The 20,746-nt window shown below is 35.2% G+C and overlaps 6 protein-coding genes across 6 annotated transcripts; 2 read left to right on the top strand and 4 right to left on the bottom strand.

The window, feature by feature from the left end:
* Nucleotides 1-415: 415 nt before the first annotated feature.
* On the top strand, nucleotides 416-4,712 carry LOC106142629 (splicing factor U2AF 50 kDa subunit). Its single transcript, XM_013344465.2, has 8 exons — nucleotides 416-560; nucleotides 650-1,222; nucleotides 1,459-1,541; nucleotides 2,818-2,940; nucleotides 3,213-3,300; nucleotides 3,739-3,892; nucleotides 4,228-4,312; nucleotides 4,446-4,712. Exons 1-8 carry the CDS (start codon nucleotides 545-547, stop codon nucleotides 4,575-4,577), a joined length of 1,254 nt encoding a protein of 417 aa, XP_013199919.1. The 5' UTR covers nucleotides 416-544; the 3' UTR covers nucleotides 4,578-4,712.
* LOC106142630 (uncharacterized) lies at nucleotides 4,705-6,128 on the bottom strand. Its single transcript, XM_013344466.2, has 3 exons — nucleotides 5,967-6,128; nucleotides 5,305-5,388; nucleotides 4,705-5,133 (listed from the first exon to the last, which is right to left on the bottom strand). The coding sequence occupies exons 1-3, from the start codon at nucleotides 6,010-6,012 to the stop codon at nucleotides 4,973-4,975; spliced, it is 291 nt and encodes a 96-aa protein (XP_013199920.1). The 5' UTR covers nucleotides 6,013-6,128; the 3' UTR covers nucleotides 4,705-4,972.
* A 550-nt stretch (nucleotides 6,129-6,678) lies between these two features.
* Nucleotides 6,679-9,833, bottom strand: LOC106142403 (small ribosomal subunit protein mS23). The gene is made up of 3 exons (XM_013344149.2): nucleotides 9,636-9,833; nucleotides 7,522-7,686; nucleotides 6,679-7,028 (listed from the first exon to the last, which is right to left on the bottom strand). Exons 1-3 carry the CDS (start codon nucleotides 9,677-9,679, stop codon nucleotides 6,752-6,754), a joined length of 486 nt encoding a protein of 161 aa, XP_013199603.2. The 5' UTR covers nucleotides 9,680-9,833; the 3' UTR covers nucleotides 6,679-6,751.
* Nucleotides 7,696-9,617, bottom strand: LOC106142402 (synaptonemal complex protein 3). Its single transcript, XM_013344148.2, has 3 exons — nucleotides 9,047-9,617; nucleotides 8,738-8,938; nucleotides 7,696-8,507 (listed from the first exon to the last, which is right to left on the bottom strand). Exons 1-3 carry the CDS (start codon nucleotides 9,328-9,330, stop codon nucleotides 8,342-8,344), a joined length of 651 nt encoding a protein of 216 aa, XP_013199602.2. The 5' UTR covers nucleotides 9,331-9,617; the 3' UTR covers nucleotides 7,696-8,341.
* Nucleotides 9,834-10,377: 544 nt separating the features above from the next.
* On the bottom strand, nucleotides 10,378-16,694 carry LOC106142154 (translation initiation factor IF-2). Its single transcript, XM_013343809.2, has 12 exons — nucleotides 16,150-16,694; nucleotides 15,388-15,730; nucleotides 15,028-15,189; nucleotides 14,441-14,623; nucleotides 13,977-14,098; nucleotides 13,576-13,696; nucleotides 13,060-13,171; nucleotides 12,366-12,581; nucleotides 11,975-12,054; nucleotides 11,556-11,743; nucleotides 11,177-11,299; nucleotides 10,378-10,721 (listed from the first exon to the last, which is right to left on the bottom strand). The coding sequence occupies exons 1-12, from the start codon at nucleotides 16,381-16,383 to the stop codon at nucleotides 10,569-10,571; spliced, it is 2,037 nt and encodes a 678-aa protein (XP_013199263.2). The 5' UTR covers nucleotides 16,384-16,694; the 3' UTR covers nucleotides 10,378-10,568.
* Nucleotides 16,695-16,701: 7 nt separating this feature from the next.
* Nucleotides 16,702-19,669, top strand: LOC106142050 (BTB/POZ domain-containing protein KCTD5). The gene is made up of 2 exons (XM_013343683.2): nucleotides 16,702-16,959; nucleotides 17,051-19,669. The coding sequence occupies exons 1-2, from the start codon at nucleotides 16,759-16,761 to the stop codon at nucleotides 17,501-17,503; spliced, it is 654 nt and encodes a 217-aa protein (XP_013199137.1). The 5' UTR covers nucleotides 16,702-16,758; the 3' UTR covers nucleotides 17,504-19,669.
* Nucleotides 19,670-20,746: the final 1,077 nt, after the last annotated feature.

Raw genomic sequence — 20,746 nt, 5'->3', positions numbered from 1 at the left:
TAACGCCATTTTAAAAGTCCTGATAAAATCATAAAGTCTGTTTTACAAACAATGTTCAAACCAAAATTATACTCTACCGACGCTGCGTAAAAGAAAATTATCTACGGTATATGTGCATTTCGGAAGTGTTTAATTCTATGGTCAACTTAAATGCCAGGTTCTTAATTTAAGAAGCTTTTCTAACCAACCTATTCTAATATACCTAACCAACCGAATAGCAATTAGCTATTCGGTTGGTTAGGTATATTTTTGTGTAAGTTACTTTGATGACGTATAATAATGTTTCCATATGTATCCATTGAACTTAATTGAGATGTTCTATTCATCGAATGTTCTATTTTAATCTGTGCGTAAATAGTAACGATGTTTTTCCGGTTTTTACCGGTAAAATGAAAAATTATGACTATAATAAAACAACAACATCAACCCACAGACAAGCCTAGAAAAAGAAGACCAGTGCACCGTCGCCATTTTGCGTGTGGTATTTTGCTTGCTTTGGTGCACGTACATATCGATTGATTTTATTCTTTAGAAAACGCGCACGATGGGAGAAGATAAAGGTAAATCCATTTGATTATATTATGGAAATGTAAAATAAGTGGTGCATGATATAACAATTAGCAGATAATATGCATTCCTATTCTTGTAGATCGCCGTCGCAGATCCCGATCAAGAGAAAGGCGACGTTCCAGGTCACGCTCACGAGAGCGCAGGGAAAAGAGAAAAAGCCGATCGAGGTCGCCTTCCAAGCGTTCTCGCAGGCGCAAGCCTTCTCTATACTGGGATGTCCCACCACCAGGCTTCGAACACATTACTCCATTACAGTATAAAGCTATGCAAGCTGCGGGACAAATACCGGCAAATATTGTAGCCGACACACCTCAGGCCGCAGTGCCTGTTGTTGGGTCCACGATAACGCGACAAGCAAGAAGATTGTATGTTGGTAACATACCATTTGGTGTAACTGAAGAGGAAACTATGGAATTTTTCAATCAACAGATGCATCTTTCTGGTTTGGCACAAGCTGCAGGCAATCCTGTGTTAGCTTGCCAGATTAATCTTGACAAAAACTTTGCTTTTCTTGAGTTCAGATCTATTGATGAAACAACACAGGCTATGGCTTTTGATGGAATTAACTTTAAAGGACAAAGTTTAAAAATTCGTCGACCTCATGATTATCAGCCCATGCCTGGTACTGAGAATCCATCTATTAATGTGCCAGGTAAAGAATCTGATGTTTAATAAATTTTATGTAGGTACTACCTACAATGTTTTTAGAATAACATTATAATAGCATATTTTGATGTGAATTATATTAATCTAGTCTGCTTCTCCATAGATCAATACCAAGTATATTTATCTACTTATGTTTATGGATAAATTTGTGATTCCATTGACCTTGTCTTATTTGTCTAGTACCATGGATATTTGTTTCTTAATTTTTATTTTTTTTCACAGCTGGGGTCATAAGCACTGTTGTACCAGACTCCCCACATAAAATATTTATAGGTGGTCTTCCCAACTACCTCAACGAGGATCAAGTAAGTTGTTTTATACTGTACAATGTCTCAAATCTTGTAAATCATAAATGCAAATGGTGTTTACTTTCTGAAAATTCACCATAATTTATAATTTACAAACACAAAACTAATTTATTTAATCAATAAATTCATGTTGCCCATAAAAATTGTGTTACCATAAGCTAATACACATGTAATGTGTATCTTTATTAGTTTTCTGGTAACATTCACATTAAATTTGGTCTAATTTTCTATAAATACATCAAACCTGACAGTCACTTATAGTAAAATGTAAGCATTGGAATGTTGAATGACACAATTTGCTCATTTTGTATTTTTAGGGAATATAAATTTCTGAATGTTTATATTACAGAATTATATTTTACAGGTCATTTCCCAGACTCCACATTATCTTTGAGTACAAATTCATTTATTTCTCACTATCTCTACTCATAATACCTATATTGTTTGGTTGGAAGTAAGTTCACTTTTGTACCCAGATCATTTTGATTAAATAAAATAAATGGGTTGTCAAAGGAAGTGGTTTCAGAACCATAAACAAATTCCTTAAAATTATTTGTTATGTGGATACTAATGAACAAAATGTCATGCAACACCACCTGAAATACACAATATACCATTCAGCTGCAAAATATATAAAAATCATAAAGCTTTAATGCTTTTAATAATAGCTTTCAATCATGTCATCAATTCAGTACAAAAGTGAGACTTATTGCATACATATCATAACAATTGATTAGGACATTCCCATACAGAGTAGGCCGTTCCCATTAGGTAGCACTATGTGCCGCAACCATTTCAGGGCGAGATTCAACAGTTGACAGGGGTACGGTGGCGCCAGCAGTGAGCCGCGTTATTTTCCGTTTCAGGTATTTCAGGTACCCCCCCTTGGCGGGATGAGCGTGGCGCTTCACGCTCAATACAAACTGAAACAACTCACTGATATAGTTTGCTTTTTGCCCCTCCCTAGCTTAGATTTGGCACATTCGCGGCCCGCGTGTCACTGTTGTCTCTCATTCTCACCTATACGTCTTGTACTTGAACGAGACGTCGGCAATACAAGGCAAGTCTCCTCCATTCATATCTGATTCTAACTTGCGGCTAGACACAGGTCAGATAACATTCATTTTTTGCTGCATTTTACTGAGCAAATCTATGGGAACACTTTGATTATCTGATGAACTTGAATTAGTGAATAATTTAATTGTGTATCTAAATTGTTAATTGGTCAATTTCGCGACCCCGGCTTTGTCTAATGCTTTGTAATGCGAAACAGGTAAAAGAACTGCTGATGTCATTTGGTCAACTCCGAGCTTTCAATTTGGTGAAGGACTCTTCGACTGGGCTCAGCAAAGGTTATGCCTTTGCTGAATATGTTGACATCTCAATGACTGACCAGGTAATTGTAACATTATTTTAATCTTTGAATAGAAAATACTATTCAATATCATGTACACTATTCATTACTTAATTAAAATATTTTGGGTAATCAACAAATTAAAATTAATTTTTAACGGACTTAATAAAAGGTGGCGGTTTTAATTTGACCGTATTTTGTTTTTGTATCATAACATAACTGTCTCATAAAACTATAAGTACCTACCTAATCTACCTAAATAATCAGTATATTCTATGCACGATTAACTAAACTATTTATACCTTATGTTTTAGGCTATTGCTGGTTTGAATGGAATGCAGCTGGGAGACAAAAAACTGATTGTCCAGAGAGCCAGTATTGGCGCAAAGAACTCAACATTAGGTAAATCATTGACTTGTTTTATTAAATTGCATATAACATGTACTTTGCATCTTTTTACTTATATGTAAAATCCTGTAAGGTTATTATTCCTCATGTTCAGCTTTGGACAAATTTTTTTTTGTGTAGGAATGTTTTGAAGACATTTTATCATGGGGTATACCATGCCACATTTTTTATCTGAATCTCGTGTATATACACAACTAGCTTGGACCCCCAGCCTTGCCCGCATGTAACTTTAATTCTCTAATAAACTAGTAGGCGTTGGATGATTAACATATAATATCAAAATCGGTCTGTTGTTTACCTGTTATACCGAAACAGACAGACCAACTTCGCAATTGTAATAATAATATGGATAAATATTTTATTGGCTCTGTCTTGTATGTGTGTGTGTATATATGTTTAAATATGTATTTTAACATGCATTCCCCTTAACAGCAATGACGGGCGCGGCCCCGGTTCAGCTACAAGTGGCGGGCCTGACGCTGGCGGGCGCCGGGCCGGCCACGGAGGTGCTGTGTCTCCTCAACATGGTGACCCCAGACGAGCTGCGCGACGAGGAGGAGTATGAGGATATCTTGGAAGACATCAAGTATGTCAAGCTTTTATTGAACATTATATTAATCAGCCTCTTTTTTATTGAAATTGCAAGTGTTATCAATAGTTCTAATTAGCTTCAATTGAACCATAGAATAAGCAAAAGATACCACCTTTTAATGGTAGTAGTAGTAGTACACAGAACACTTAACCTGTTAGGTTAGCAAACTGTCTATCTGAATCTTGATTCAATCGTTGATTTTTTTTAAACTATTGGCTCTGCGTATCTCATAAGAAATAGAGACATGGTTTATTTACTGATGAGACTTCGCATTGGTTTGACGTTCACATTATTTTTAACTTACTTACTTGTAAATAAAACTTTTACAGAGAGGAATGTAACAAATATGGCTGTGTGAGGAGTATAGAAATTCCGAGGCCCATTGAAGGCGTGGAAGTACCTGGCTGTGGAAAGGTAAGAATTTGAGCAGCATACCCTTTTTCGATAGGCATCACAAATAATTTATTTTTTTTACATACATATTTCGTAAATAATTTGCAATAACCTCCTTCCTAGTACTCTTATTTAATTTTTCTTTTTTCAATAGGTGTTTGTTGAGTTCAACAGTATTGCGGACTGTCAGAAAGCGCAGCAAACCCTCACTGGACGAAAATTCAGCAACCGAGTCGTGGTCACCTCATACTTCGATCCTGACAAGTATCATCGCAGGGAATTCTAAACTAAGCTATTTTAGAATTTTGTTTATAACTGATTCAAAACTCCAGAAAAAAGTGTGACATTTTATAGATGAATTTCTGTTATCTATGCTATCTCGATTAAATTAACTACTAAAATAAACAAGTATAATTTATAATACTGTTTTATTTATTTGTTAATAACAAAATTGGGGCGGAGTAATGTTGTACTTAATTGTAGTCTGTGCGTAATTTTCAAGTTTATCAGTTTATTCAGACCAATATCAAGTGTAACACTACATCCCAATTCCCATACTATAAATAAATAATTCTGTGCTCCCAGTCTATCTTTATGTGACGATTTCGGTGGATATTATTAAAAATACAGAAAATTATTACCATAAAAAAAGCTTAACAAAATACAAATATATTAAGTTCTCTACACTTGATCGTTCGTCATAGCTCGTTGATAAGTATTCATAGTTCCAGTCTCGGCTGATATGATGACTTTTCTCATGATTGCGTAAAGTATACCACCGACCACCAACATTCCGAGGCCTGCCATCAAACTAATCGCCCAAGCTGGTACTGCATTTCCACCTGGAAACATATTTTTATATTTAAATTGCATATTTTTCAGAGTGAACTATGCAAATGCAACAGCCGCACTTGATCTCTCCTCCGTCTATCATTTTCGTTTCAAAAACTTGAGATTAGTATTTGTAAACAAGTAGTGTTTTGCTTACCTACATACATAATCAATTCACTTACGGTAATAAGTGCGTGTCATCACACGCCTTCCTCTTAGGATTTTTCTCCTGGCTTCTGCTTCTTGTGCAAGAGTGCTCAGTATCACTGAAATCGAAAAATATTATAAATTCAGAGACCTTTCCTATGTTTAAAATTTTGTTTTGATTGTCACTTATTTATACTCGAAATTGTTGCCTCTGTCTACCCCGTCAAGGATAAAATCGTGATTATGTGTAGGTATTTTAAAAAGAAGAGACTTCTAGGCGTGAAACTAAAAACTTGCATAGTGATGTATCTAGACATACATGTGAGGCGATTGAAGACAAAAAAAAACTTATCATGCTCCTGTGGTGGCACTAGAAGTATTTAATTTTGTTTTCATCTATGTCAAGCATGTTCTGAAGCAGGGTAAACTTTGTTATTTCCTTTCACGGCTTGGTAGTTATGCGTCATTTGTTGTCTATCCCGGAATGTGACTCAGAATCACATCCTGAGGTAGACTTGATAAAACGCATAAATTGAGGTTCTTAATCATTAGGAACAAAATATCTAGTTTTGTTTGACCCAAATTATGGCCTTTATCGGGGTAATATTTATAACAGAAAGATGATCTACCTAGGTAGGTACTTAGCTGTCTGTAATTATCAAAGCAGAATAAAATTATAACAAAAGTTAAAACTTGCCCAAAACGACTGCCAGATAAAACCATATTGATCGTTTTTGTGCCATTTTAAACACTGAACACTTTGAAAACACTAATTACACGCACTAATTTCATACAACAAATCCAATGTTTCGCAAATGGCGAGCCATAGGCGTGTTCCTTAGGACAGGGCGCCCTTATCATTTGCTGATAAGATAGCGTGCTTACTAATCGGAGATAAGAGTACTACCAGTCTGTTTTGCTATGACATACCTGACTTTAGTATGTAGCACAAAAGGATATCCAATGAATCAAAGTAGTTTCTTCGCAATCATATTAAGATTAAAAGTTGTTTTAATCTATCATATTAAGATCATATTAACATTAAAACGAAATCATTAAGATTAAAAGTTGTTTTAATCAGCAGTTTCCAATTATTTATCACTGGTGAAAATTACACAATTAGTATTTTTACTTAGCATATTTTGAAAGTATGCGGTCAAGGTCGAAAGAGTAGTCACCTTACAACTACGGTTTTAAAAAATATGAGTAGCATCGATATACTCAGTTCTTGGTGTGAAGTGAAATATGAACAACAAAACATTTGAGTGGCACCACTGTCTATACTTGTTACTTTCGTATTGTTTTCGTGGGCAAACTATAGCAAATAAAATGTATGACGAAAAATAGGACATCATGACACAAAGAATGTGCCACTATTATAGAAAAGTAATAAAATAGAAAAAACTGAATAAAAATTACATAACATTCTATATTATTTAAATTAATCTAGTTACAACATCTCATTCTGACTAAGTGCACATTTTATTTCTCCTCAAAGATATTTTTCAAGTCTGCTTCAGCGAGTACTTTGGCGGTAGCAGATTCTGGATTCTTCGCGACAATTTTGCTCGACCTTGCCGCGATAGCTTCTTGCCGATCAGACTCTACGATGGCGGCAGATTTCTGTATCAGTTCCTCTTCGGGAACTCCTTCCGATTTCAGCTTTTCATATTGATGCAATAGCCGTTTCGTTTGTGTCTCTCCACCTGGGATGAGCATGTTTACTGCTCCGGTACCGTGACCCATGGAGTGGAATTCCCTGTAAAATATAAATATGGTAATAGATGGATGAGATATAGGTACACAAATATAATCATATTTATCTTTAGAGGGGTAGGCAAACCCATTAGAGATTGAAATAGTGATAAGTTCCTAGCCAATCTCCTAAAAGAATCCCATTTTTTAGTTTATTAGCATTAGATATACTTTCTAAGTTATCTCTCTTCGCAAGTCGGGGTAAACCACGAATGGTGGATTCCTGGGAAAACATGTTTCTTTAAATATTTACATCGATAAAAAATGATTTCGTTATTTCGAATGCATTAAAAAACATATTAAAGCAACTGGATCCACAAGGTTGTGAGGGGCTAGATGAATATATCTGTTTCCTTAGCAGCTTTTTACAACATTAATGGAAAAGAGACGGAGTGGCCATCCTCTAAAGTGCCGGGAACCACATGGAAAAGAAGAGAAAGGAAGATCTTTTCTTTTATCTTTCTTAAATGAAACCAATAAAGTTTAGTCATACATACGCTCGAATAATATCTTCTTTGTAAAGAATCTGTCTGATTGGCTTGATTTCAGGTTTGGGTCTGGCAAACTTTGGTTCTGTGATGGGCGGGAAAGCTCTGTAGACGTCGAACCAAAGTGGTCTATCATCCGGTTTTATCCCTCCATGTTTCATAAGTCCTTCCACTCTGTAAAGATGATTGATTTGGGATCAGATTATATGTCCCAAGTATATACTAATATTCTAAATGCGACAGTTTGTAAGGATGTGTGTATGTATGTTACTAATCTACTAAACGGAATTTGATAATGTTTAGTACACAGGGAGAATATAACATGAAAAACCAAAGTTAGTACTTTTTATCTTGAAATTCCCACAGGAGCGAAGCCCTGGAACACCACAGTAAGTAGGTATATAAAGGCAGAAGTCATAATTAAAAAATAACTGTGGGACACACTGCATACTTTATGTAAGTGTTGCAGTAATAAATACCATAGATCAGTGGTAATATTTCCCAAAAAGAATTGATTTTCAGTTGCAAATAGTTGATTTGCTTTATTGAAATTTTTGACACTATAAGGTATTTAATACATAATATTTTAGTGTACAATGTACCTTTGCTTACAGAACTATGGATTGATGATTTTGTTACAAAATTACAACTGAATTAAGCAATTAACTAATTCATTGTAATTTTTGTACATGTAATTAAGGTGCTATTTCATTCAATTCATTGATATAAAAGAAAGTGTTGAAACAATTTTTAAAACAAAAGTTTATATTTTATTAAGTGTAACAAACATAAGACAACAATAACTAAAGTTAAAATGGTTAATATTAAATTAAAAGCCATTCTGCATGGCTTGAAAAATAGAACGGCGAAGAGCTTCCAGTCCGGTTTGCTTAGTTTCAGCAATAACTTTCTTCTGCAACTTTATCATATCTTTGTCTAATTCATCTGCCAGTTGGTTAGTCTCTGCTTTATGTTTTGCTTCAGTTTCCTTGGACCTGAAAATATTAATACTTTAAACAAACTGATAATTCTTTATGTCATAAATGTGACACACTTTGTTTGTCTGCCTTTCAAGTCAAAACCACTGAATCTCTATGAAACTTTGCAAACATCTTGTGTGGAATACATAGAAGAACATAGTGAAGGTACTTTACAGGCCGGCTAATTATAATATAATAAGCTAATTATTTAAATTAATATAACTTAGATATTATGTAAAAGTTACTGTTGCTTGAAGGATGTGTGAATTTCTTTCAAAGTCTCAAGCTTTTGCTTGTATGCATTTGTTGCTTGCTGGATACATTTCATGTAAGATCCTGTTATGTGTTCTAATTTTTGTTTATTTTCATTCATTGCATTGTAATCGGCTTCTAATTGTTGCAATACATCTGATATATCATCAAGAAGCTTATCATTTTCTACTTTCCTGAAAAATTAATAACATGAAATTTAACTTTAACAAATCTTAACATAGCATTTAATATTAATTCTGCTATAATAATCTCTAAATAAACCAAATTTTAAAATCACTTACCTAGTGTGTAATTGGCGACTCATAACATCAAGCAATTTTTGGCGAGACTCCTCAGGAGATTCAGCACTGGCAATTACATCAGCTTTGCGTTTTTTTGCACTTGCTTGATATTTTCCAATTAATGATGACATTTCTTCGTCTTCATTTGTTTCATGTTTTGTATTACTTTTACGTTTCAGTGTTTTCTTTTCTTTAGGTGAATCTTTCAAAAACTGAGATTCATTCATCATTTCGCTTATTTCTTCAGAAAATTTATGAGGCCTAAGTGGCTTTTTATGAGACATTGTAAGTATGTAATAACAAATGAATAAGAAATTATAGTTTTTCAAGGCAGTCCTTAGACGAGGTAGAATTAAAGGCAGTCACAATCACAATTAAATGAACCGAAAAGACCTAGTTAGGTAGTGCTTAGAATTATATGTATTTTGCCGCCAAAAATCACAAGAAAGTCTTCTTTTTTCGAATTTATATGTCATGAAAAAGTTAAACAAATTGGGAATTTTAAATTTAGAACAAAAACAGTGTAGGAACTTCAGAACAAATTAAGATTCATTACTTAAAATTAAAAAAGAAATGCGTTTGTACAAACCTCGTCAAAATGGTTCCAATTCTCTCTAATCGGCTACTTGCCATTATTTATTATGTATAGTTTAATATTTGCAATTCAAAAGCTTTAAATTTTATTATTTTACGTTACGATAGTAGAAAACAGAAATCAAATTTGTAAATATTTCGAGTATTTTCGAGGTTATGTATCTTACCGAATTTTGTCATTGTCAATGTCACTTAAATTTTTTTACAATCAGGTAGGTAGGGCCACGTTCAAAGAAATTGTAGGGCTTTGAGCAAATCAGAGCAAGGCCTCTGCGAGGAAAGACCTAAGTTTTAGAAACTTTAATTTTCATAAATGATGTCTTAACGAGGCCACCACATCAGACTTGACTATAGGTACATTCAACACGGAAACAATACAGTAAGTGTGACATGCTTGTGAGCATCCGCTAGAACTAATAGGCTTGTGTTATTGGAATGTAATATTTAATTATCAACGAAACCATAAATGTAATGAATACATTAGTAAACTTCCAAGACTCAGGCCAATCAGTAAAAGTTCTTGGATCTTGCCGGGGATCAAATAAGGGTTCAGAGAAGAGATTCTTTTCACTGCGCTAAACCTTTACTCCATCTGAATTATACTGGTACATAGTTCGTCATTGAACAATTTATACCATGCTATATTTTTAATATTTTAACTGGTTAATACTTTGTTATTATTCTGAACACAAAATGCGTGGTACTGTGGAATTTTACCTTTGGTTTAAACTAATAACTTTGTCAATAAAACAATTTATTGAATAAAGTTTATTATTAAAATAAATCCAAGTCATGAAACAAAATGCATGTCTTCAAGCATTTCCTTTTAACTTAATTATAATTTATTTTTAAAATGTACACCTTAGCTACTTATTTATTATGTACAATATTATTATGTTATCTGCAGATCATTAATTTAATATTTATGCTACGATTGCGATCTATGTTTTCTAAAGGACCGCTTATCAGCCTGGCGAGTGAGGATGTCGGAGACAAAATTTCTATGAGTGAACACCTTGAGGAGGTCATCTCGGGCTTCTTCGATACCTTCGCAAACTTTTTTGCTTCTTTGTATGTTACTCTGAAATCAGACAATGGAAGTTACAAACTTTCGAGTACATATACATAATAACCAGCCTGCGTACCATGGGGTAGGCAGACTATGAATTTCTACTTGATAATATAATCGTTCCTTACAGGGGTCTGATCCAGGAACGTTGATAGGTCATCATTAATTATGTCCTATCTTTTACGCTACCCTTATAGATGAAGAAAATATAGACATTGTCGACGCTCGTATTTTTGTGCTCATTATTGTATTCAATATTAGGTATGAAGAGCAAATACGATCAACGACCTTTGTATCTCTTGATTGCGCACTCCATATTTAATTTTAACACATTTGTAAACTAGCAAAGAATATGTTACAGCTTTGAGCAAATGAGTTCCCAGGAAGCATTTGCATAACCACACTGAACTTTGTTAAAGCTTTAAAAATAAAAAAGACACGAAAATTATATTGTTTTGCGAACATACCTTAAGCAATTCTAATAATGTGTGCGAATGAGGTTTGAGGGACGAAAGTACCCGTCCTGACGCCGTCTCCAATGACTTCAATAAACCTCCCTGCTGCCTGCTTACATCTGATTCCAGTGATATCTGATAGAGTAAGAATAAATTATCTTATGAATTACTCAAAACGGGAAATTATCTGATAGATAATTCACCGCACATTATGTATCTTCGGGCCTTGGGTCTGCTTTCCCACATTTATCTTTTTGCCTGGTATGCAACATCTTCAGTTTTCAGACTATTGGCATGTCATCTTTAGTGACGTTAAGCCAGGTGAAGTTCAGTTTCATAGGTAATCTAGATTAGTGACCTCTCCTTTTTTTTTTGAGTTATGTATACTTACCAAATCCTCCATCTGAGCGGTCAAATGGTGGACCTTCCATCCATCAGCGCTGGCCAGAACATGTTTCTGACTCGCGATCGCTATGATGTCCTTAGCTCGAGGCTCTTTCTTGCGGACGTCCGAAGGCCGAGTGAAGTGTAACGCGGTCGCCCGCCAACTGCACACGTAGCTTGACTTGAGTTGGGGACCTGCAGGGGAATGAGTGATGTTATAAAAAACACTCAAAATATGTAGTCGAAAAATTAATAGGGTATCAGTAATAGTACGTTAGGTCGATATGACGTATACAAATTCATACTAGAGGGTGTAATAAAAAAAAGTTAGCTTGATCTTTAAGGCGATTTATCTGTCTAGTTGTAATTACAATTTATAATTCATTCTTTTTTTAAATTGTGAAATGTAACGTGAAACAGACTTACGTTTAGGAGGAACGATTGGCGGCGGCGTCGGAGGCGCCTCTTCTTGAGGGAATTCACATTGTCTTACTTCATTAGTCAACCTGCAAGAAACAAAATTAAAAATTCTTTATTTTTTTGGATTTATGCTGAATTTATGGAAAATACAATTATCCAGACCTATATAACAGACTTATAGTTAATTCCTATTTCCGTGACAATTCTATACTATTCAATATTATATATTACATTGCTACGTCAAACTGAAAATTATTCAGACGGACATAAATTCCAAAAATTGCAGTTTAGTTCCTGTAACATTTCTTTAACTGCACCATATCAGTTTTTTAGAAAAAATAAAGAAACAGGCTCTCGATTTCTACTGTTTCATTATGATATGTATTGATATCCTCACATCTGCTTCCTGGGTTTCTTCCTCGGCGACACGCCGCCGTCCAGTTGCGGCGGGTCGGGCTCGTCGTCGGGCGCGGGCGAGGACGAGGCGGAGATGGTGGTGGAGCCCCCGGAGCCGCCGGAGCCGCGCGCCGAGCCCGTGGGCACGTCCTCCCACCCGGTGCCGTCCGCGCGCCCGTACACCGGGGGACCCACGCCGCCCGTTTTTGTTGGCGAACTGACGGGTTAAACACTTTGTCAATAAGGCTCTTGTTCCAGGTAATGTTAGTTACAGTAAAAGCAGATGTATCGCTAGAACTATCGATAGTATTGTAGTCCTCAATGCTTATTATACCAAACTGAGGTATCGATATTATCGATACTATGGGCCTTTCGATAGGGTATATAATTTTGGAGGTCAATGAGGTTCGGCAACGCTAGTTCCCGGCGTACAGCCTTCGTACTTAATATGTACCTAATTAAAATTGACTGAAAAATTTAATTGAAAAAGACCTAGTTTCTCTGTACAGTTATTTGATTGGAGCGTCTTTTTTCTATAATCCACTAAAGACCTAGGTAACCTATTCTCCACTTAAAGTTATCAATGTCACTTTATTATTTGAGTTACTTTACGATTCTATTCATAACTTAATTATATAAATAAATTATAAAATTAATAATATAGTAATGACTATATAAATAGTTAACATATTTACTCGTCAACATCTCGTTTCCTGAGTATGGAAGGTCTTGGCAGGACCGGGGTGACGGTGGCCGGCGGCCGGCTTTCCGGCAACGGCTGAGACTGGACCGTATTCACCACACTCACTGAATAAAAATGAAAAAAGAAAAAAGTAAAGGTATTATTGTCAACAGACTTATATGGATTTTTATATCCAAATGTTGGCTCAATTCGTTATAGTGACTATTCTATTTAGTGACTAGAAGTTGCCTCAAAAAATTCTTGAGGATGTGCAAAGTAAAATCACTCACAGCTATGATTCGACCATTCTTAAGTGAACCATGACAACTCATTTTTTTTTAAACTAGGGTGTGTTTGAGTGCATTTGATCTCAATTTGCCTGCTGTAAAGAAGATTATCTAAGGCGATACATGTAAGCTCAAATTAGTTGCATGAATGAGAGCATAATAAATATGATTGAATATTTGAATAAATTAAGATGGGCTTTAAATTACAATAAAAGCGTTTAAAAAAAAAATCATGTAAGTACCTTGATGTGGCGCGGCGGGTCTCGGCGAGGGCGGCGTGGGCGCGGGTCGCGGCACCTCGTAGTAGAGCTGCGCGGGCGCACTGTTGCCCACCACGCCGCGCACGCTGCCCACGCCTAACACCTGAACAAAAATAACATTACATCTTCAGCACTGAGCCAGTACTTGTTAAGGTATTCCCATATTTTACTTTACTTTTTCTAGGCACTGCGGTGACGTAATAAAAAAAAAAAATTAATTATAATATTAAACAAACACGATTTGCTCAATGTTTTAGAACAGATTAGTAAATTTTTTGGTCAAAAACGTCAGTAATGATTTTGAAGAACACTGATTGAGAATTTAACAATTTTGCGTAGATATCGTCGTTTTACGTCTGCGACCCAAACAATAGGAAACTTACCTTAGGTGGGTAATTCCTCTGCAACAAGGGCAATGCACGAGGTCCAGCTGTGGTGGTGGTTGGCGTCAGAGTAGTGGCTCTTGGAGCTACGCTTCTTATTGCACCGGATATCACTCCACCAGCTGTTAAAAAAAAAATACGATTTTAAAATAAATTAAAATTGTGGTGGTAACTAAATAATGGGTCTGAAAACAAAACAAGTAGGTACCCATTGTAGGTCTGTATGCGACTTTCGGGGACATAGCTTAATATTGGCAGTTAAATGTTAATATTTTTTTTTATATTTAAGTTGCAGTTCTCTAATGGTTGACTGGTAGATGGTATAAATATAATCACAAATATTCAATTACTTTTTTTTTAAACTCACTGTTATGTAATGCTATCCTGTCTATAGTCTCTTTATTTTACTTTTAGGAGTTTCTGTTGATATTCTATTGTAAATATAATGTTTATATGAAACTTACTTGTCAAAACAGACGTAGTAGCGAGCGTGACGATCGCAGAATGCTGCGCGGGAGTCGATATAGGCGTGGTGGGGAAGGCGGGTGCGGGGGTCACGGGGCGCGGCGCCGCGCGGGGCAGCGGGCCCCGGGCTCCGTACACGAGCGCGTTGCGGGGGCCGCGGTTGTTGCTCGACCACGCTGTACCTGTGCGTGTCGCAGAATATGAATTATATTATTATAAATATGAAATAGTTGTTTTGTTAATAAATTATCCACTCACAGTCACTTGTGTACACATTTAAAAAAATCTAAAATATTTCATCATCAATTCAAACACTAATATATTCAAACCTTTATATGTAGTTTGTAAAATAAAAGAATGCATAGTAGTAGGTCAGATATTTTGAACTAAGTTCATTTCACTGTATCATTATCTATCTATTATCTCTTTTTATTTAAGAAAAATATATTCCTAATTGTATTTTGCCACAGTGGTTAATCATGCAATTTCAAGGTTTGCTAAAAACATGTTAAATTGTTCGTTTAGAAGATAAGAAAACTTTAAAGAGACTTAAACTAGAAAAACATTACAGTCTAACTTTACAGACCTGAATTGACCGGTTGTGATCCAACTCCTGGCAGCACTTGCCTTATAGCCAGTGAAGCGCCGGCTGCGAGTCCGCGCGGCACATGTGGCGTGTGGCTTGTCACCGCCACGCTCTTACCGACAAACACATTGCCTGCTGAACTCACTGTCATGTTTGATATCACTGCAAACAAGTTTTGGTATACTTTAAGTTGTGGCTGAATAAGATATTGGGACTATGGATTAAAGTTTGTGTAATGATTTTTTTTTTGGTTGTATTTTATCAATATGTGATAACATAACATTATTGACTTCAATAAATATTTACAATAAATGTTAAATCAAATGCTAAATTAAAAAAATTAAATAATTTGTATCTCACCTGGTCTAGTATTATGATGGGGCAATGGTGGTAGCACCCTCACTGGTGGTAGAGTACGTACAGAAGGGCTCATTACTAAATTGGCCGGTCCGCTTACCAATTGAGCACCCATATTCACCACCTGTGTGCCACTCACTGTAGCCGCCACACTTGTCTGTGTATTGCTTGTGTTATTCAAAGGAGCTGATAACTGAGTTCCTTGACTTATGATCTGTGTCCCTGGACTAATTAACTGCCCACTTGGAGTTATCAACTGTGACTGGGACATGATCTGGGTACTCTGTCCTTGCGACATAATCTGGGTGCCTTGTAGAATTGGTGATCCACTTACAATCATTTGTGGCTAAAACATTTCAAAATCAAATTTATCTTTCTTTTAATAGGTATATGAATGTGAAATCAATTTAGTAATTGCTTCTTAATTGTATACCATATTGACAAAGTACCACTGAACTAAATTTAAGTAGGTAAGTACTTTACAGTTTACATACATGATCTAGAATAATAAGTGAAACTAAGCATGAGTGAATATTCTTAAAAAAAAATTTATATGATACTGGGTTGATTGCGGAGTACATGATTGAACGTGCACCAAGTGATATTGCGACAGGTTAAATTTAATACATACCTACTTGTAATACCAGTAACCTAGATTAGTGCTTTTAAAATCACATTTATGAATGATCGCTAGATAATAAGATTTGCTTCATCTTCTTTCACATCTAAAATATAAAGATACAAGTGGATAAGAGCGCTTCTTACCTGAGATGCGACATTGGGAGCGAGAATCTGGGCAGCTGGACGCATCAATCCTACCGGTCCGGCGTGGGTAATAATTTGCCCCGACGATGTTGTCTTCGGTTGGCAAGGAATAACGTGAGCCATTTTAACTTCGCTTGAGACATTCTTTACAATAGTTATCTTCTGCGGCGCCAAATCGATAGGATACATTTTGCCAGTAGTGACCGACCTATCGTTTTCTAAATTGCTACTCATAATGGACACTGTTTATAATGAAACTATCACTACAATGAGCAAATCTGCTGTTATTTAATTTTTCACTTTACAATACAATTTAACTCTCACAACAGAACAAGAAATAAATTATCCAAGACGACCCCAAAAAGAATGCAACAACGAAGCTAAATATTCGAAACGTCAATCAAACTGAAAATAAATACTAGCATTGTCTATGTCTACTTTGAGTGAGACCCAAGTTGAGAACCCATTGGAATCCTAAATACATCCCTATACCGAATCGGTAGAGAAACCAGTGTAAAATCACTTTTATTTAAAAACAGTATCACACTCACTGCTCGGGGCACGGCACTGACTGATTGTTTAAAAAAAAACTTTTGTTTATGATACGTTATGGCGGACTTCGTAGGTGATGGAGATTTTTCAAAAGAAAATTTACAAAAATTTAACAATGAAAGGCGGAGTACTAAGCAATGGGTCAAACTTAACGTAGGCGGAACTTATTTTCTAACAACTAAAACTACCTTGTCTAGAGATCCTAATTCATTCTTGTATCGATTAGTTCAAGAGGACAGTGACTTGATTTCGGACAGGGTTTGTATTTTTATTCATTCTTTTGTATGTTAATGTGTTTATCCATAATTGTTTCGTACTTTACATTGTCCTGGGTCTGTTCTTTTTGCAGGACGAAACTGGCGCTTATTTAATAGACAGAGATCCTACTTATTTTTCACCAGTGCTCAACTATCTTCGTCATGGTAAACTGGTTATCAATAATGACATCGCTGAAGAGGGTGTTTTAGAAGAAGCAGAGTTTTATAATATTACTGAACTCATAAGATTAGTGAAAGAAAGGATATGCTTGAGGGACAGAAGACCTTTGAAAGATTCTAAAAAGCATGTTTATAGAGTATTGCAGTTTCATGAGGAAGAACTTACACAAATGGTATCAACAATGTCTGATGGTTGGAAATTTGAGCAGTTAATAAATATTGGTTCTCAGTATAATTACGGCAATGATGAGCATGCAGAATTTTTGTGTGTTGTAAGCCGTGAATGTGGCAATTCTCTTAACAGCAATGATATTGAACCAACAGACCGTGCCAAGGTGCTGCAACAAAAAGGTTCACGGATGTGAGCTTCAAGAGAACTGTTGTATGTTCTAAATCTTTTTTGAGACTGTCAGCTCTGTAAAATGTGTACATAAATATTTGTAGAGTGTAAACAGTCTTTGCCCTTTTTATTAATGAGTTAAAAGTAATAATTTGATACTTATGACAATGTTGAAATAAGTCAATTCCATTGTAATCATATAGGTGATCAGACTTTCAAGAGCTACGTGAATTATGTCCTTATCTGATCCCATTGGAGTCTATTGAAAAGTGATCTTTTTGAGTAATATTTTGGTAAAATCATTATGCATTCATTTATATTTTTTTAAATGTTATGCGAAATAACTATGTGATAAGAAGATTATACCATTGAACTTTATGGGATCCGTTATGGACCCATGTGAATTAGACAAATACTCAGTTTTGATATAAATTATAGTGGATTGTGTAGATTATAATGATTCTAGGAGGAATTTTCATGAAATGTCTTCTACTTTGAGTAATGAGAGTGTAGTAAAAAGATACCTATGTTTAATAAATTACTGAGTGCAAAATTGATTTGGTTATATCTTGTGTAAATTGATGTAATTGTTTTGCTTCTCTAAAAGACATATAATTAAAAAGAAGTTAGTGTATTTTGGTGGCTACTTTAGCTTTCTTACTGTGTATTGTTTATATGGTTTTAGTATAGATAAAACAAGTGGAGAAGCAATATAATCAGTACTGTATATTTTTATGACAGAATTTTTTATATACATTATTATACATGAGGAACTTTGTCTTATGGTTTATGCAATTCATGATACAAAATGGTTAAAAAATAGTACAAATATTTAAAGTGAAGATTCTGTTAATACTAACTTTTCCCAATAAGCATATCATAAAATATGATACAATAAAGTTTGATTTCTTTTTACTAATATGTTTCAGAAAAAATCTATTCGACTTTTAGTGAAAATGTTTTTGTTATATATATATTTGTTACATCCCTGGGGAGAAACCTCAGGTTTGCCTTTGTCCATGATCCAGGAGTGGAGTGGGAATGTCGTAAAATAAAGTCAAATTCAATATTATGTTTATTAGGAAAAGTATATTACAATCCCATACTTAAAATATTCGTACTATATTTATGCAACATTAATAATATAAAACACACCACTAACCAGTGTTTGTGTGCCTAAATATAATTGTTTTGCTAAACATGATCACCATAGAAGAACTGCATAACTTGCAACTCCATGCAAGACAGGTAAGTTTTCAAATAGCTTGTTTAAATCTGCTCTTGAGTATTAAAAACACATGTATTTTCAGTTGCTACCTTTTGAAATTCACATTAAGCTCCTTTGTAAATGTTGATATTTGATTCTGTGACTTTAAATTTGTAATGTTTCAAGTTATCTTTGTGCAAAGTTGTGGGACTAAAGGTAGTAGTAAATACGGCCTTCTGCTTCTTACTGGTGTCAGATGGAGAGAAGCGTATATTTGACTATGATTATGAATTTTCTAAGCCAGGTTTTTAAACAAAGGGACTCCCATTTGTTGGATTAGATAAATGTGGTCTCATTCTTAAGTGCCGGGGAATTTCACGGCACTGTGTAGTTTGTATGATATCATCTACTACTAAATTTGCTCACCCACACAGCGTAATGCACTGAGATAATCTGAAACTCTATAGATATAGAAATAATATGAGACAATAGAAATGTCATATTGTTTTTGATAAAGATAATATGTTTGTGTCGTCTTGCAATGTACGTAGTATTCTGAGTTTTAGAGCAGTTTTAAAGCTGTCAAATAAAATTCAAAATATGAAAACGATATGGGGACTGGTGGGGATGATCACCATCAGTTGCGACGTCACATTACTAGTACTTACTATTTCTATAGTCCTATATTATTCCAAATTCTGTGAAAATCTCATGTGGATCATGTTAGTTTGTGCTTAAGTATTAATATTAAGTATTTTTCCTAGCTATATACATCAATGAGCTAGTCATTCTTTTGATCAATACTGATTGATGGCATAATTTTACTTTGTTATGAGTGATTATAAAGTGATTTAGGTACTTTATATGAATTCTAGTATTTCCAAGACCGAAATCACTTCTGTACATATTGTTACACATATTCTGCAATAAATTCCAGATTATGCTCATTTGCAAAATATATTATTAGAATCTTTCAGTCCTGTATTAGTTGTTTTAATTTATCCTTTAGTTTAAGTTTCCTTTGCACCTAGAAGGTAAAGATAACAAAAAATTAGACATAAGCGAAGAAAGCAGTTACATAGTTGTAACTATGACACTGCAAACAAATCAGTGTCGGTAACATGGTTAAGGTGCCCGGCTTGTGGCCAACAAACCTACCTCGGCCATGTACCAATGACTGAGTTATGTACATTAGTTTGAGTGCTAACCGATGCGTTTACAATGAGGAAAACATCGTGAGGTAACCTGCACATTCAGCCAATTGAATATGGAACCATGATCCATTATGAGTTTACGTTTTTAACCCTGCAAAGTTTACGGAGGTCGCTTTGTAAAAAAAACCTGACTCACCCAATCCAGGATCATGGTTGTAAAGGCGTATCCTGGGCTCCTCCGGGATTAACGCCATAATTAAAAAAGTAGGGTTTCCTAAAATTGCGTGAACAGGAAATACATAACTATGCATGTATAAAAATATTTTGGATTACAATATACTGAGAAACGCGTAGGTAACCTACCTTGTTATTCATATTTTTAACCACCTTTTAAGCAGTCAATCTGTCTGTAGCACTACAAGCATAGGAACACGCAGCCGGATACTGTAGAGATGCCTGTCAAGAATTCTTGGCCTGTCGATGTTATTCTAATGATTTAAAATCCCCTTTACCTTCGATATTCTGTCATGCATCCATAAAGCCTAATCGGTGGCTATTATATGTACCTTTTATCTAGTCTATTATTTAGTCTGTGGTTACCACCCGGATGCAGTGCAGGAGTATATGAGGCAGGACAACAGTTCCCAGGGCACCACACTCTCACATTTTGCAAATCTTGTACAAATCCCCATTTGGATTCACAGCCTGTTGAGCGTCTTCCAAGAAGGCAACATTTCTTCTATGGTCTCCGGTACCAATATAAAAAAGGGCCCCTCCATTCCTTTCCCATGGATGTTATAAAAGGCGACTAAGGAATAAGCTTATAAACTTGGAATTCTTTTAGGCCACGGGCTAAACACCTGCCACTATTTGAATCTCAATTCAGTCATTAATAAGCCAAACAGCT

The sequence above is a fragment of the Amyelois transitella genome, chromosome 12, assembly GCF_032362555.1.
Source record: "Amyelois transitella isolate CPQ chromosome 12, ilAmyTran1.1, whole genome shotgun sequence".
Classification (NCBI taxonomy): Eukaryota; Metazoa; Arthropoda; class Insecta; order Lepidoptera; family Pyralidae; genus Amyelois; species Amyelois transitella.
This window is presented reverse-complemented; position numbering and strand designations above follow the sequence as displayed.

Excerpts from the sequence above, each read along its gene's own strand:
- LOC106142629 (XM_013344465.2), top strand. Across the intron at positions 2,941-3,212 it reads ACATCTCAATGACTGACCAG|GCTATTGCTGGTTTGAATGG; the intron begins GTAATTGTAACA and ends CTTATGTTTTAG. Across the intron at positions 4,313-4,445 it reads AAGTACCTGGCTGTGGAAAG|GTGTTTGTTGAGTTCAACAG; the intron begins GTAAGAATTTGA and ends TTTTTTCAATAG.
- LOC106142630 (XM_013344466.2), bottom strand. The coding sequence starts at position 6,012 with ATGGCACAAAAACGATCAATATGGTTTTATCTGGCAGTCGTTTTGG. Across the intron at positions 5,389-5,966 it reads TTATCTGGCAGTCGTTTTGG|TGATACTGAGCACTCTTGCA; the intron begins GCAAGTTTTAAC and ends TTTCGATTTCAG. Across the intron at positions 5,134-5,304 it reads GATGACACGCACTTATTACC|GTGGAAATGCAGTACCAGCT; the intron begins GTAAGTGAATTG and ends ATATGTTTCCAG.
- LOC106142402 (XM_013344148.2), bottom strand. The coding sequence starts at position 9,330 with ATGTCTCATAAAAAGCCACTTAGGCCTCATAAATTTTCTGAAGAAATA. Across the intron at positions 8,939-9,046 it reads AGTCGCCAATTACACACTAG|GAAAGTAGAAAATGATAAGC; the intron begins GTAAGTGATTTT and ends TTAATTTTTCAG. Across the intron at positions 8,508-8,737 it reads CACACATCCTTCAAGCAACA|GTCCAAGGAAACTGAAGCAA; the intron begins GTAACTTTTACA and ends TAATATTTTCAG.
- LOC106142403 (XM_013344149.2), bottom strand. The coding sequence starts at position 9,679 with ATGGCAAGTAGCCGATTAGAGAGAATTGGAACCATTTTGACGAG. Across the intron at positions 7,687-9,635 it reads ATTGGAACCATTTTGACGAG|AGTGGAAGGACTTATGAAAC; the intron begins GTTTGTACAAAC and ends TCATCTTTACAG. Across the intron at positions 7,029-7,521 it reads AAAGAAGATATTATTCGAGC|GGAATTCCACTCCATGGGTC; the intron begins GTATGTATGACT and ends TATATTTTACAG.
- LOC106142154 (XM_013343809.2), bottom strand. The coding sequence starts at position 16,383 with ATGAGTAGCAATTTAGAAAACGATAGGTCGGTCACTACTGGCAAAATG. Across the intron at positions 13,697-13,976 it reads AGAGGAATTACCCACCTAAG|GTGTTAGGCGTGGGCAGCGT; the intron begins GTAAGTTTCCTA and ends ATTTTTGTTCAG. Across the intron at positions 12,582-13,059 it reads AGGAAACGAGATGTTGACGA|TTCGCCAACAAAAACGGGCG; the intron begins GTAAATATGTTA and ends TTAACCCGTCAG.
- LOC106142050 (XM_013343683.2), top strand. The coding sequence starts at position 16,759 with ATGGCGGACTTCGTAGGTGATGGAGATTTTTCAAAAGAAAATTTACAA. Across the intron at positions 16,960-17,050 it reads GTGACTTGATTTCGGACAGG|GACGAAACTGGCGCTTATTT; the intron begins GTTTGTATTTTT and ends TTCTTTTTGCAG.